Source organism: Populus euphratica, unplaced genomic scaffold (genome assembly GCF_000495115.2).
Source record: "Populus euphratica unplaced genomic scaffold, PopEup_1.0 scaffold32.1, whole genome shotgun sequence".
NCBI classification, from domain to species: domain Eukaryota; kingdom Viridiplantae; phylum Streptophyta; class Magnoliopsida; order Malpighiales; family Salicaceae; genus Populus; species Populus euphratica.
Genome location: NW_011499861.1, coordinates 2310962 through 2327262, shown reverse-complemented (window position 1 = coordinate 2327262; position 16301 = coordinate 2310962). Strand labels below are relative to the sequence as shown.

The window sequence follows — 16301 nt, the reverse complement described above, 5'->3', positions numbered from 1 at the left end:
TTTCTAACATCAAAACAACATTTAATTCCTTAAAAAAGATAAATCAACCTAAATAAGGATTTATTGGGACTTGATTTACCTTTCTTTTTTAATAAGATGAAAGGTAAAAAACACGTTACAGTAATTGATAATTTTCTCTTTTTTTCTCTGTTTTTTTTTTTTTAAGCTCAAGGACTACAAAGTAAATAAAATAAAGTTTTGAACTAAAAATAAAAATGTTAAAATAAAGAGACCAAAGAAAAAGAATCTGGATATATATGGATTAAATTGTATTTTGTCAAGAGAATTTGAGATAGGCCACATAAGTTTTCTTAATAATAAAAATTTAAGCCACAATTTTATAAAATAATGTACTCATGAATTAGTTTTTTTAATTACTTCTTATATTTTTTTAAATTAATACATTAGATACTTTGATTAAAAAAATATAACATATATCCTTTTATACTTATTTATGATCTAATCCTTGTTTATGATTTTTGATAATAAAAAGGTGTTTAAATATTATAATAGTGATTATTTTTTTAAAGTGTTGTTAACTTGAAAAAATATTAAAATAATAATATTTATTTATTTTTTAATCTATATTAATACATCAAACAATTTAAAAATACTTTAAAAAATTAATTCAAAGTAAAAAAATTTAATTTTAATTAAAAAACATATTAAAACTTATTCTCAAATACCTCAAATACAGTAGCTAATAGTAGTTTTTTTAGAAATCGGGTGTTAATCTAATAATTCACTCTAAGCTTGCTAAAAACTTAAAAGTAAATCTTGTGTTTTAATCAAAGTCATAATAAATATATAAAAAAATCTATAAAATATTTTTGAAATGAAAATAAAAATAAAAATGAGTACGTTGGTTTTGTTAATGTAATATCACCCAATGTAAAATTACACGTGGAATTGGAAAGTACCAAAATTTTACCTAAAATAACGACAGCTTGCTGCAACCTGAAAACGCCGGAGACTTACCGTACAGTATGCGTGGTTACTTGCCAACAAGAACAAAAGCACCTCTAATAAAAGAAATTTTTTAGCTCTTCCAGTTCCTGTTTCTTTCATTCTTGTGCTTCTCAAGGTTCCAAGAAACTGACATTTCACCTTCTGTTCTTTCACAAATTCTAAAAAGGTAACTCCTCCTCTCTTTGGCTCACTGTTCCTTAAAATTTTGAGACTTTTTGCCTTCCCTTTTCTTGTTCAGGGATTTCTGGTCAAGAAAAGGGGAAAAAGTTTGAGTCTCCGAGATCTGTTTTGCATGTTTTGGTTATGAACAATCTTTCCCGTTTTAGAGAATCACGCAGTTTTTTCTTTTGATGTTTGATTGTTGAAAAAATGGATAATGATCATGGCTCTCCATACCCTTATAACAATCCATATCCATACCCTCACCATCCTCCTCATCCTCCAAATTATGGGTATTCACCTTCAGATCCATACTATCCTCCTCATCCCTATCCTCACGGGCCATACCCTCCATACGGTGCTTACGCATATCCACCACCACCACACTCACCAACCCATTCAGGGCCTTTAGATTATTCTCACCAAAATCCTTCAGCGCCATATCTAACAAGCCATTCAGGACCTTTAGACTATTCACACAATCCTTCAAAACCACAACCAACTAGTCATTTGGGTTCTGTAGACTATTCTCAACACCAACCACCATCACCACATCCAATAACGAATTCGGGACCTTTAGATTTTAATCGCCACTATTCTGGTCCTTTAGCAACATCACCATATGCTGCATATCCACCGGTACCTCATGTTTCAAATTCAATCCTTCAAAATTGTGGAAGTTCTCATAATTACCCTTTTGCTCAACCTCAGTCGAGCCAATATCCTTCTCCTGATTGCATTTCACAATCGTCCTCTAGGGCTAATAGCTTTTCCGGTATTCATAGACAAGATAGTTCTTCATCTTTAGGAATTGGATCATCTTCATCAAATCCCGATAAAGTTGATGCTGCTGTTGCTGGTACTTCTTCTGCATATCCACCTTTGGATGATTTAATAAGTAATTTGCATTTGAATGATACGAATAATCATCCTACTGCCCCTGCTCCCTTACCAGCTTCTCCAGTGCCTTCAGTGCCTTTTTCCCCTCAAAGCTATCAGGGCTCTAGTTTTGGACATGCCCCCCCACACGAACTATATGGTTATCCTAATGACTCATTTTCAATTAATTGGGAGGAGAATTATGCGGGCAGAGTTGATTCGTCTGGTCACTATCCTGCTTCTCCTTATGCGCATTCATCCTCCTTTAATGGATCAAAGCATGGCCAAGGTATGGAGGTTGTGCCAGTGTCCAGTGGTAAAGGGTCGTCTTTGAGGGTTTTGCTCTTACACGGGAATTTGGATATTTGTGTTTATGATGCAAAGAATCTCCCAAACATGGACATTTTCCACAAGACTTTGGGTGATATGTTCAACAAATTACCTGGAAGTATAAGTAGCAAGATTGAAGGACAAGTGTACACCAAGATTACCAGTGACCCTTATGTTTCAATTTCAGTAGCTGGTGCTGTGATTGGGAGGACTTTTGTGATTAGCAATAGTGAAAATCCTGAATGGACGCAGCATTTTTATGTTCCTGTTGCGCATTACGCTGCAGAAGTGCATTTTGTTGTTAAAGACAGTGATGTTGTGGGGTCGCAGTTGATAGGAGTTGTGGCAATTCCAGTTGAACAGATATGTTCAGGGGCAAGAATTGAGGGAGTTTACCCTATTTTGAATAACAACGGAAAACAATGCAAGCCTGGTGCTTCTTTGAGAATTTCAATTCAGTACATGCCCATAGAGAAACTGAGCATTTATCAACATGGTGTTGGTGCTGGTCCTGATTATCATGGTGTGCCTGGTACCTATTTTCCTCTTAGGAAAGGTGGAACAGTTACTCTTTATCAAGATGCCCATGTTCCTGACAGGAGCCTTCCAAATGTGCAACTTGATAACGGGATGCCTTATCTGCATGGAAAGTGCTGGCAAGATATCTTTGATGCTATACGTCAAGCCCGGCGTTTAATTTACATTACCGGGTGGTCTGTATGGCACAAAGTTGCTCTGGTCCGTGATGGTGGTCAGCATTCAGGTGTCACCCTTGGGGATCTTCTGAGGTCCAAGTCCCAGGAAGGCGTTAGAGTTCTGCTTCTTGTTTGGGATGATCCTACTTCAAGGAATGTCTTGGGATATAAAACAGTGAGAATCTTACCTATATTTAATTATATAATTGTAGTTTTCTGCTGTAGTTTGTGGTCAAAGACATGTTCTTGGAACCACTACTTCTGATTGTTACAATCCTTAACAAATGATTGACCTATCTGGGATTAGTTTTGCAAATTTGATTTATGCTTGCATCTTTGATTATTGCTATTATAAAAAATGTTGCTTTTGTTGTCTGTTGTATCTACTTGTGTTCATTGTGATCCATGTATGTTCTGTCTGGGCTCTTGAGGAGAGCATGAGCACTGTGTCTATTGGTCAATTATTTCAAGGAAATGCCCTGCTAGATCCTCAAACTGAACTCTTAAATCATGCTACCTGTTATTATGTACTTTCTCTTTCAACGGGAAAGCTTCTTAACTCTTCCACTAAACCTCCTTACAATGCAGGATGGAATTATGGCAACCCATGATGAGGAAACTCGCCGCTTTTTCAAACACTCATCAGTTCAAGTGCTGCTTTGTCCTCGCATTGCTGGGAAAAAACATAGCTGGGTCAAGCAAAGGGTTAGTTATCCCATAATACTACTGTTCTTTGCATTGTATCATTGCTTAAAGCATTGCTAGTGCCTGGCAAGTGCCGAACATTCTTGATATGTTGAGCATGTCAGTTTACCAGCCATAACAAAAGCATTCGCTACAATTGTTATTAACTGCTAAAAGTGTTCAGTCAATTATACATAATTCTTTCATAAGAGATTGCAATTGCCAAGTATATAAACCTTCACTGAATTGAGTTTACTTTGGGCCAACAGCCCTGCGATGATTAATCAGTATTACAAGCTGACCATTGCTTGCTTTTTCTGGCAATAGTAGTTAGGAGATTTGTAGCGTATATATTCTTTTCTTCTTAATTCTCCTCCATGGTTTTAAAAGGGATTTTTCTGAAATTTATTGCTTCATGTTGGTATTTTTTTTATGTACAGTATGGTGAAGCAGGGGACTTTATATCGATCATCAATACCTGAGAGCTTTGTCTTGTTCCAGCAAGTTTTCTTTTTTTGATTTTTGTAGCAGTGGAGTAGAAATTATAACTGAATTTCCTCTGCTGTTTCAAATTATCAGGAGGTCGGAACGATTTATACACATCATCAGAAAACTGTAATTGTTGATGCTGATGCTGGCAATAATAGAAGAAAAATCATAGCCTTTGTTGGTGGACTGGATTTATGTGATGGTCGATATGATAATCCTGATCACTCTCTATTTAGGACACTACAAACTGTGCACAAAGATGACTATCACAACCCTACTTTCACTGTAAGTCTTAAGTTTTACCTCTGCAATTGCACACTTGTGATTGGCTACATGATTCAGCTGTGGAAGTGTTATTTGGCATGCTATTGATAATATAAAAGATAAGCTGGCATGATCTTGTTGTTTAGATTTGAGTTTTAGAAGTGATAAAATCAACTTCTTCTTTCCTTAATTATGAATTTGTTTAAATACTGAGCAGGGTAGTATTGCAAATTGCCAAAGAGAACCATGGCATGACTTGCACAGCAGAATAGATGGTCCAGCAGCGTATGATGTTCTAACCAACTTTGAGGAGCGTTGGATGAAGACTGCAAAACCTAAGGGCCTTAGAAAACTAAAAACATCATATGATGATGCTTTACTCAGGATAGACAGAATTCCAGACATTATAGGTGTTTTTGATGCTCCTTCCATTAGTGAGGATGACCCTGAAGCTTGGCATGTTCAGGTAATTTGTCCAAGCCTTGGCTCAAGTGATCATGCGCTGAGGTGTGATTCATTTGAAGGGGTTGTTTTGGTCTTGGAACTGAATATAGTTTTGCTGCAATGAAACATGGGGTTGGGCTTGCAAATGAAATTGCATTTAAAGTTGTCTTATCTAAACTGCAGATTTTTCGCTCAATTGATTCGAACTCTGTGAAAGACTTCCCAAAGGATCCGAAGGATGCTCCGAAAAAGGTGAGATGTTGTTGTTGTTGTTGTTGTTGTTCTGACAATTACAGACAAGGTAAGAGAATATCTGGCAATCCATTGCCTGTTGCTTCTCTTTTGAGTCCGTGCAAATGTGAGCGTGTTTGTGTCCATGGCTGCATGTGGAAGTTGACTGAATATTCTGCTGTAACAGAACCTGGTGTGTGGAAAGAATGTGCTCATTGACATGAGCATACATACAGCATATGTGAAGGCCATTCGTGCTGCCCAACATTTTATTTACATAGAGAACCAGTATTTTATTGGGTCCTCGTACAACTGGAGTTCATATAAAGATTTAGGTGAGGAACCTTTTTTTTTATTGTATGAAAAAAATCATGTTAAAAGATGCTGCCTCGAAGACTGCATTTCATTGCCTTCCCTGCTTTCTAGCCAACATGAAAAGCATTGCAGTTTAGTAACAAAGATTGTAGTCAGTTTTGATGGCATAAAGATGTAGTGGTACCTGATTCCTCCCTCCTTATTTATTAATCAGTCATTATCTTCTTTAACCAAAATGTGACAAAATAGTTCGGCATGTAGTTTAACAGGACTCAGTTGTGAAGGATGGAGAATTGAAGGTACTAGAAAACTTGAAATGAAGGCTAGTGATAAAGTAACATGCAAGAGTATTAGCACAATTAAGGAACAGTAAGAATTAAATAAAATATAAATGGTGGAAATCTCAAATTTGATTAAACGATGCTGAAGGAGGATAGATTAATTAAAAGGCACAACAATATTTATACAGAAATCTCTATCAAATAAGAAACTAAATAGAAAGAAAATAACTAAATGAGGAATAACAGAATAATTAGGATATACACACCAAGAGAGTCAAACTCTAAGACAGGCCAGCGACCTGATGAATTTTCTAGTCTTTCTGCATCTTCGATGTTGGCAATCATGATTGTAGATCTATGTAGCTATGCTTCTCAAAATCTGCACTGTCAACACCCTCAACTCCTGGAGTGATATATTCTCTTACTTTTTGGTCCTCTAATTCAAATTATTGAACATAAGTTGCTAATCCTGGATCCTTCAGGCATTGCCAGAAAAAAAGTTCTACATTTTATGCGTTCATTGGGTGACCTGCACGACTTTAAGATAGATAATTGACCTTTTTACGCTGTTTATGGAAAGCAATATGGTGTTCGCAGACTTCACACTTGCTACTATTTCCAACAAAAATTTCCCACGTCTGAAACATCAGCTCACCAATTTTCACATTTTTTTTTTGTTCTTCTCTATCTCAACTATTTTTCACATTTTTTTTTGTTCTTCTCTATCTCAACTAGATGGACTAATGCTACAAATATCTGATTTCTATGGTTCCAGCAACTATTTTTATCTAGATGCTGAACTCTTGTCATGTTGCCTTCTTGTAGGGGCTAATAATTTGATTCCTATGGAAATTGCACTAAAGATTGCCAATAAAATCAGAGCGCATGAGAGATTTGCTGCCTATATTATTGTTCCAATGTGGCCAGAGGGCATTCCAACTGGTGCTGCTACGCAAAGGATTTTGTTTTGGCAGGTAGGCTCCAACTACAGATTTGGCAATAGAAACCTATAACATTTTTTTTTACGGGGAAAGATGACAAGCAAGTGATATGGATGATAAAATACTATTTCCCCTTTTAAAAACAGAAATCTTTATAGAAAAAATCAGTTTGTAAAAAAGTTATTGTTAACTGTGATTCAGGGGATTGCATCATGTGATAACATGACCTACAAAATCTACTAACAAGCTACTCAAACTTGTTGGATATAATTAGTTAACTGCTGATGTCACAGCTGACATCAGAACTAATTTGCCTAATTTCTTTATCTGTTGCATCTTTTTCTGCTTGCTAGCTTTTAGCATCAACCATTATAATATTGACTAGCTTAACTTCTTGTCCTATCATATTTACTCCTTTGAGTTTCTAGACCCAAGAACTGGACAGCCAAATGGAACTAACATCTGTCATGAAATAGAAAATGTTTGCATGGTATGTCAGTACTGTGTTTTGTTAATCTGGGAATCTTGATAACTGCTGCAGCATAAAACTATGCAAATGATGTATGAGACAATTTACAAGGCCCTAGTGGAGGTTGGACTTGAGGATGCATTCTCACCACAGGATTTTTTGAACTTCTTCTGTCTTGGTAATCGTGAAGCTGTAGATGAATTCAACTCTTCAGGGATGCCAACTCCTTCAAGTTCTCCCATTCCTCAGGTATCTTCATTCTTGAAATCAGTTGTTTCATTCGTGCTATGTATTTTGCAGTACTTTGGGAAATGAGAAACCTCCTAGTGCAAAATCACGTCCTTTATAAATCCTATTATCCTACTGGTGTCGTGAAAATTTGAATTTCACACATAGATACCTTACCTCTATTTTTATACATGAGATGGCTTCCAATGCACAGCATGAGAATTTGATGATTTTGCCACTTGTTTTTTTTTTTATTTCCTTATCTGCTTCTGTATGAACAGGGTCAGATGTTGGTTCATCCGTGACCATCTAAGTTTTCCAGATTCTCCCCTGCCTTTTCTCTCCTTAATAACGTGCTGTATTGTGGCATTTCCAGGCACTTTGTCAGAAAAGCCGGCGGTTCATGATTTATGTTCATTCGAAAGGGATGATAGTTGATGATGAGTATGTAATACTGGGATCTGCAAACATAAATCAGCGTTCCATGGATGGCACTAGAGACACTGAGATTGCAATGGGAGCCTACCAACCTCAACATACCTGGGCAAGAAAACAATCTAATCCACGTGGACAGGTAACCTTCAGTTAGATAATACAAAAACCACATTTGTTTCTGTCACGGTCAAAAACAGAAACTCAATATTTGATAATTGATAATTGATAATTGATTCACAAGGAAAAGGAGTTGCTGCTGGAAAAATAGAGAATTACATAAAATAGCGGAAAATTTTAGTTTAAAAGAACAATAATAATTAATGATCCATTGGCATGATAGTGAATGGCAGTATTGAAATAGTCAGCCAATGTATTCAATTGCATAAAAGCTAAAGAAGAATTGTTTATTGGTGCTTGAAGAAACGTTTTTGTCTGTGTATGTTTGCATGAACAAATTAAATATGAAAAAAAAAATTAGTATAAGAAATAAAAAAATTTCAAAGAATATGAACTATTGTGCTGCTCAACAGCAGGACCAGCTTTTCATGTCAGTCTGTCCTGTCAACAATACATGCATGAAAAGATGACAGGAGAGATGGAAATTTTATTTATTTATCCTTTGTCTTTGCCTTGGAATGTAGTTAGAAAACCTATATGAGAAAATTAGTGTCATTGCCAGGAAATATTACTGTCCTAAAACAATGATGAATTTGTTGTAGATATCCCTGGAAATTACAAAAGTATATTTACATTAGACAACTTGTTTTAAAATATCCAAAAGAACATGCTCATTTTATTTGACATTTGAAACTCCGAAATTTCTGGTATTTACCAATATGCTGTTTCTTGAACAAAATGCATCTTTTATAGATCCATGGATATCGGATGTCTCTCTGGGCAGAGCATACTGGAGTTATTGAGGACTCCTTTACAAACCCTGAGAGTCTTGAATGTGTTAGGAGAATTAGAACAATGGGGGAGATGAACTGGAAACAATTTGCTGCTGAGGAGGTATCAGAGATGAGAGGGCACCTGCTGAAGTACCCAGTTGAAGTTGATCGAAAGGGTAAGGTGAGGCCTATCCCTGGATCTGAAACGTTCCCAGATGTCGGAGGAAATATAACGGGTTCGTTTCTTGCAATTCAGGAGAATCTGACTATCTAAATAAATCTTTAACATGCAGTTTCCACTGGCTATCAGATCAAAATAGGATGAATATACATGTAGGATAGTGAGTACACAGTTTTGAAATATACACTATCTTTACTTGTAAAAAGCGCCAATAATTGTATGTTCACCCTCACCCTGTTTTGTGGGCATTGACATGATAAATTTTACAAAACCCCTTGCATGGAGGATGGTACATCTTCAAGAAAATAATTCTTGCGGCGAACTGAGATTGAAGAGCTTGGTTTTATATATATATATATATATTTGTGTAAATACAGCTGGTACATAATATTTTACCTTGAATGTTTCACGGTTGGATTTTTTTATTTCAACTGATGTTTGTGAGCGTGGATAGGCTGTGATTGCTGTTCTTTGAATGAAGGAACATGCATTCATATTTCACAAGTGAATTTATTGCCATATGCCCTTCCTCTTCTTCATCTCCCAGTGCGACTATGCTTGCGGTGCGGTGCTTTCAGGCGTTATAAGCTGACGCTTCACCATATTCCTTTCAACATTTGGAAATTCCAAAGCATGAGCATGAGAATCAAAGAGTTAACCCTACCAATTGTTTGAAATAGGATGGAAAGGGAAAAAAACACCTCAACAGGCCAACATTCAATTCAGTAAAACCTTTTAAGAAAGGCAACACAAATAAAATAAAATAAAATAATTTTAATATTATTTACTGTGGTTTTTTATAAAGAAAAAAAAAAGTTTCATTTATTTTTAATTTGATTTTTATTCTTTTTATTTTTATTTTTTATTTTATTTTTTTTTAAAAATTTTATTAGTTTTCAATTTCATTATTCCATTCAAATTTATAATATATTATATTTTTAATTTAGTTTTTATTTGTTTTCTTGTTCTTTTGTTAAAGTTTTTTTTTTTAGTTTTATTCTTCCATCAAATTTTCTTCTAATTTATTTTTTTTATTTTTTTATTTTTTGGTATTATTGTTATTTTTTTAGATTTCATCATTTTATTCGGTGTTTAATTTGATGGGAATTGAGTGTTATGATTTTTTTATATGTAATATTTTCGATCTAACGACCTTCTGAAAAGTTAACTATAGTTGATATATTTTTTTATTTTTTTATTTCATCGTTTAATATTAATTGTTTTTAAATCAAATTGGCTTTGTGGTATTTTTTATTTCTTTTTTATCGGGTTATCTTGACTTCATGACTTGGAACATGGGTTTAACAAATTAACTCGAGTTAGCTTTACTCTTATTTCTTATATTACATGTCTATCATGTTAACTCGAGTTGGTCTGGGTTAGTTTTTTTATTTTTTTTATATCCAATTTCATCCTTTTATATTTAAGTGGTTAATACTTGAACCACATTATTTTTCCGCTCTTGAAAAAAAGTTTTTTTCTAAAGTTATCATGATTTTTTTTGTTTATTTTTTATTTTTTATTATCTGATTAAAATAAAATTAATTTATTTTATTAGTTTTTTAAAAAAAAAAAGATGCTTAACATTATTTTTTAATACACATGCATAGTAATAGAGAGTTTTCACATAAACAGTAAGATAAATTAGGAGTTAAATTGTGTGGAATACATTTCAATGCTTAACTTGATCATTTTCATACCTTTTGTGAATAAGAACTAAATATCCCAAGCTGTCTTACAAATGGAAGATTCAGACAGAATACCAGACATAAGATGGAGATGGATTCTATAGACTGAATACATGCTGCTGTGTCTGGTTCAATGCCGCACCAAATGCTAATAAAAATACGGTACATGTACGATGTTGGTTGCTGTAAGAGTAATCTGCATGCAAGAATAAAAAAGAAAGATATTGTGCAGAATGCATTCAGTGCTCGTGAGAAAAAAATGAACGTGTTACTCCACTGAAAAAGGCCACGCAAACAAGCTCTGGAACAAAATATTAAAAATAATTAATTTAAAATAAAAAATCCTAAATCTTAAATTTTTTAAAAATATTTTTATATTTTTTGATATTATTGTTTTTTTTTTTAGATTTTATCATTTTATTTGGTGTTTAATTTGATGGGAATTGAGTATTGTGATTTTTTTATATATAATATTTTCGATCCAATGACCTTCTGAAAAGTTAACTATAGTTGATATATTTTTTTATTTTTTTATTTCATCGTTTAATATTAATTGTTTTTAAATCAAATTGGCTTTGTGGTATTTTTTATTTCTTTTTTATCGGGTTATCTTGACTTCATGACTTGGAACATGGGTTTAACAAATTAACTCGAGTTAGCTTTACTCTTATTTCTTATATTACATGTCTATCATGTTAACCCGAGTTGGTTTGGGTTAGTTTTTTTATCTTTTTTTATATTCAATTTCATCCTTTTATATTTAAGTGGCTAATACTTGAACTACATTATTTTTCCGCTCTTGAAAAAAAGTTTTTTTCTAAAGTTATCATGATTTTTTTTTGTTTATTTTTTGTTTTTTATTATCTGATTAAAATAAAATTAATTTATTTTATTAGTTTTTTAAAAAAAAAGATGCTTAACATTAGTTTTTAATACACATGCATAGTAATAGAGAGTTTTCACATAAACAGTAAGATAAATTAGGAGTTAAATTGTGTGGAATACATTTCAATGCTTAACTTGATCATTTTCATACCTTTTGTGAATAAGAACTAAATATCCCAAGCTGTCTTACAAATGGAAAATTCAGACAGAATACCAGACATAAGATGGAGATGGATTCTATAGACTGAATACATGCTGCTGTGTCTGGTTCAATGCCGCACCAAATGCTAATAAAAATACGGTACATGTACGATGTTGGTTGCTGTAAGAGTAATCTGCATGCAAGAATAAAAAAGAAAGATATTGTGCAGAATGCATTCAGTGCTCGTGAGAAAAAACATGAACGTGTTACTCCACTGAAAAAGGCCACGCAAACAAGCTCTGGAACAAAATATTAAAAATAATTAATTTAAAATAAAAAATCCTAAATCTTAAATTTTTTAAAAATATTTTTAAAACGTAAAACTACACTAGTTTTTAAATTATCGTTCATCAGGTTTTGCAAGAAAACATGGAAGAGAAGTTAGTGAAAATACTTGTCTGCTGCTCATACAACGCCTTCCACGACAAACTATAGCACATATAATCGCGCGTATGTTATGAATCAGTAAACATTAAAGAATTAATTTAACCTAACAATTTAAGTTTTTGAATAAAATTTTAATATATAATTTTATATTATTTTTTAATATATTTTTTCAAGTAAAAATTATTTAAATTTGAAATATATATAAATTCATTTTATCTTATATTTGATTTTTATCAAATAAATAAAAATAATAAAATTTGAACTCATGACCACTTAACTATTAAGATTTTAATATTGTGTGAAAGAAGTCATTTAATTCAAAAACTTAAAATTTTAAATAAAATTTTAAGATATAATTTATAAAAAAACATCAAGAGTGGAATTTGCTACTCCTTTTAGAGAAGGCAACAGGAATGAGCTTGAGCACTGAAAAACATTTAACAAAAGCAATCATCTTGCTATCCCTTCAGATATCGGATAATGAGATGCAAAATTGCAGAAAGCATCTAATGGCTCGTAAGGTTTTCCTCCCTCGTATTTCTTACTACACTCCCTCTGAGACGGAGGAGCAGACTGTCAGATCATTCTAATTATGTACCAGCCTGACAAAAATCCAAATCCTTTGGAAAGAATTCCACATGCAATCTTTCCGGAAACTAGCATTTCCCAGTCATTGCAATTCGCATAAATCAAAGGTATTTTGTATACAAGTCGCGTCAAAACCTTGAATTATGCGGAAATGCATCGCATGGTTCATGAACACAAACCTGCAAAAAGAATATCCATACAAGTCCTGTTCAAAAAAGACGAGCCCAACTTCACATGCTATAGTTATTGAAAAGGAATTCATTAACTCCTCTAGCGTGAAGCACCCGCAGGAAAACATGTGGGTGATGAATTAAGACTGATGACAAACAAAACAAAACAAAAAACATTTTTTTATGACAGAGACGTGAAAAAGACTAGTGTAGGTATGAAGGAAGCCGAGCACCGATCAGAAGCTAGATTTAGCTGAACTATGGAGCCCAAAGGATATCGAACTGAGTTTTGTAATATCACGTTAGCTGTATTCTAGGAAGTAATATAAGCGGAGTTACCACTTACTGGATTAATAGCACTTTGAAAACGAGAGAAAAGAGGCATCATCATGAGATATTAACATGCTTTGCACGCTGGGTGTTTTGGTCCACCTCCGCTCCGAGACCAAGTCCAGCTAGCTCAGGCAGATCGACTGACCCTTGAAGCTCCAGTTCAGCACCTGCCTGTTTGTTTTTGGATTTCCCATCCAATAATTTCCTCGTAAACCACATGCCCCACTCCCTTAAAATGGCTTATCTTCTTCATCTGTAACACCCTGTTGCAATCTCAGAAGCCCTGCTCGTTGAGAGAAATATTTTTTTAAAATTAATAATAGTAGTAATAGTAATTAAAATATTGCATGTTTTCTTCTTTAATTTTTAATGCTTAGTTTTTGAAATGAAAAGGAATGATAATTAAAATAATGATTTCATTAATAATGGTGATTATAGTAAAAATAATAAAGATAATTGTAATGGTGGAGAATAAGGAATATAAATAGATGATTATAATAATAATAATAATAATAATAATAATAATAACAATAACAATAATGACATTAATATTATTAATATTAATAGAAGTAACAATAATCTTTTGAGACATTAATATTAATAATGGTTGTGATATTAATGGTAATTGAGATGATAATTATTATAATTAATAAAAATAAAATATCATTCAAATTTGATTCCCCCCGCCTTCTTCTTTCATGAAGTAAAATTATTTTTAATTTTTATTCTCATTTTTCATTCTCGATTTCATCCCATTCGTTCTAGTCAAACATTTGTAAAATGGAATACAATTTCATTACCATTTCAACCATTCTATTTTTTTTTCATTGTCAAACATCACCTAAAAGATAGAAAAAGCAACATGCCACCTGGATTCTAAACTAGAACATTAATTCGCGAACGATTGCATATATGTCATTTCAAATATTTTTTTAAAAGATGAAAAATAATTATCTTGCATGTTTTATAGCAAAAAAAAATTTAATCATAAATTCAAAATGATACATATCACATGATTTTTTTCTTTTAAATATTATCAATTAGATTGCTTAAAAAAAATATTAAGATAATGATATATTATATTAATCTTATAATTTAACATGTTATATATGGTATCCAAGTGATGAGACCTTAATAATTTTATAAAAAAATAAATTAAAATAAATTGTAAATTTCAATTTCAAATTGACTTAAAAGGTGTTTGAAAGTTTAATAACGATTACTTTTTAAAATGTTTTTTGTCTAAAAATATATTAAAATAATATTTTTTATTTTTTAAAAACTATTTTTGACATCAACACATCAAAACAATATGAAAATATATATATATATATAAAGAAAAAGCAAAATAATTTTAAAATTTATATATATATATATAAAAAGAAAAAGCAAAATAATTTTAAAATTTCATGAAACGTGGTTTATATCATGTTTCCAAACGATATCTTATAATATTGAAGGATGAAATTAAAAAAAAAATATCCAATTAAAAAATAACAAAAAAAACTCAAATCAATCTAAGTTAATATATCAAAATCATGTCTTGCATCATGAGATCAAGATTACTTAATAGAAAAAAAAATATTTCACAATAAATTCAATAAAAAAAAGATAAAATTAAATAAAAAATAACTTGAATCAACTTGGATTAAATTATCAAACCTGTAACTTAAGTAATGAAATTGAGATAACTTTATAGTAAACAAAAACAATTATGAAACTTAATTTCATTGAACTCAATATTGAAGTTTGAAATCAAGAAAATAATTAAATCTATAAAATCAAAATAATTTTATATAAAAAATTATAAAATTTAATTATCAAACAGATATTAAAATATAAAATTTAAAATAAATAAATAAAATTATTGAAATTTTAAAGGGTTGACATCTGAAGAAAGAAAGAAAAAAACATAGATTCAATGGATGGTGGTTTATAAATGTGGGTACAGTGATTTATTCGTACCTTTTTAAGTTTTTTTAATTAATTAAATATATATGTATTAAAAAAAACAGTTCATTTAATAATAAAGAAGACACTCTATAACTTCAATTTTTGTTACAATTAAACCTCCATAAAATGTTATTAAACCTTCATAGAATCTTTGATTCCTTGAAGTGATAGTTCTTAAATCAAGGGATAGAGAAATCAGAAGTGCATTCCTCTTCCTCTAGGGATTCATCAGAAGAAATATTTATAATCTCATTTTTACGTGAATGGAATAAGCATTATCATGAGTATTTAGAAACCCTGTTTAACCAACGAGACTTGATGACGTGGCACTTGGACTCTTCCACTTTCACTTATTATTTTTTTTGTGTTTTAAAAAAAAATTAATTTTTTTATTTTAAATTAATATTTTTTAGTATTTTTAAATTATTTTAATAAGTTAATATCAAAGATAATTTTTTAAAACTAAAAATATAAAAATTATTTTAAAAGATGATCGAACCGCACTCCATGCCTAACCTGAAACTCCAACGGGGACCCTCACGGGCCTAGACAATAAGGAGTCCCTAAAAGGGTGGTGGGCCACTAAATATAGTCAGAAATCATTATAAATTAAGGGGGGTTATAAAGACTTTTTTTAAAAAAAATATTTAAAATTATATTAAAATAATATTTTTATATCAGGATATTATAATAATTTACAAATAAAATAATAATTAATTTAAAAATAAAAAATAAAAAAACTTCAAAAAAAACCTGTAATGTCAAACCCTATCTATCAAAGAAATCATTAGAAAAAAGGTTAATTCAATATCAGAAGAGAATATTCTTCGATTCCTATAGTTTGATGCCGTACGACTTTATCCAATCTTTGTATCGGTGAGCCATTTCTAAAAGTTTGTGCGCAGCAGGTAATGTATAGAAGTGTACAAACAGTTATTTTTAAAGTATTTTTTATATATAAATATATAAAAATAATATTTTTTATCTTTTAAAAGTAAAAGTAATGTTTTTAAATAATTGATTGGATGGAAAATTAAATAAATTTAAAAATCATAGTTCAATTCTTCGTGTAGCCAAACAGAAAAACAAGGAAATTGAGCCAAAGCACAGTTCAATCCTGCCCCAGCCAAGAATAAAGCTTTACTGTTTCCTACCGCTACAATACAATTATCATAAAGGAAAAACCACCTTCCAAATGAACCCTGTCTTTT

At 31.6% G+C, this 16301-nt stretch overlaps 1 protein-coding gene across 2 annotated transcripts; it reads left to right on the top strand.

Moving 5' to 3' along the window:
* Positions 1-1035: 1035 nt before the first annotated feature.
* On the top strand, positions 1036-9386 carry LOC105124934 (phospholipase D beta 2-like). 2 transcript variants are annotated; one of them, XM_011025154.1, is made up of 10 exons: positions 1036-3207; positions 3621-3737; positions 4296-4490; positions 4687-4935; positions 5097-5165; positions 5332-5479; positions 6566-6714; positions 7223-7399; positions 7755-7952; positions 8684-9386. In XM_011025154.1, exons 1-10 carry the CDS (start codon positions 1339-1341, stop codon positions 8975-8977), a joined length of 3465 nt encoding a protein of 1154 aa, XP_011023456.1. In that variant the 5' UTR covers positions 1036-1338; the 3' UTR covers positions 8978-9386. The 2 variants fall into 2 exon arrangements, with proteins under 2 accessions (XP_011023456.1, XP_011023457.1); XM_011025155.1 differs by lacking the exon at positions 8684-9386 and adding an exon at positions 8055-8287.
* Positions 9387-16301: the final 6915 nt, after the last annotated feature.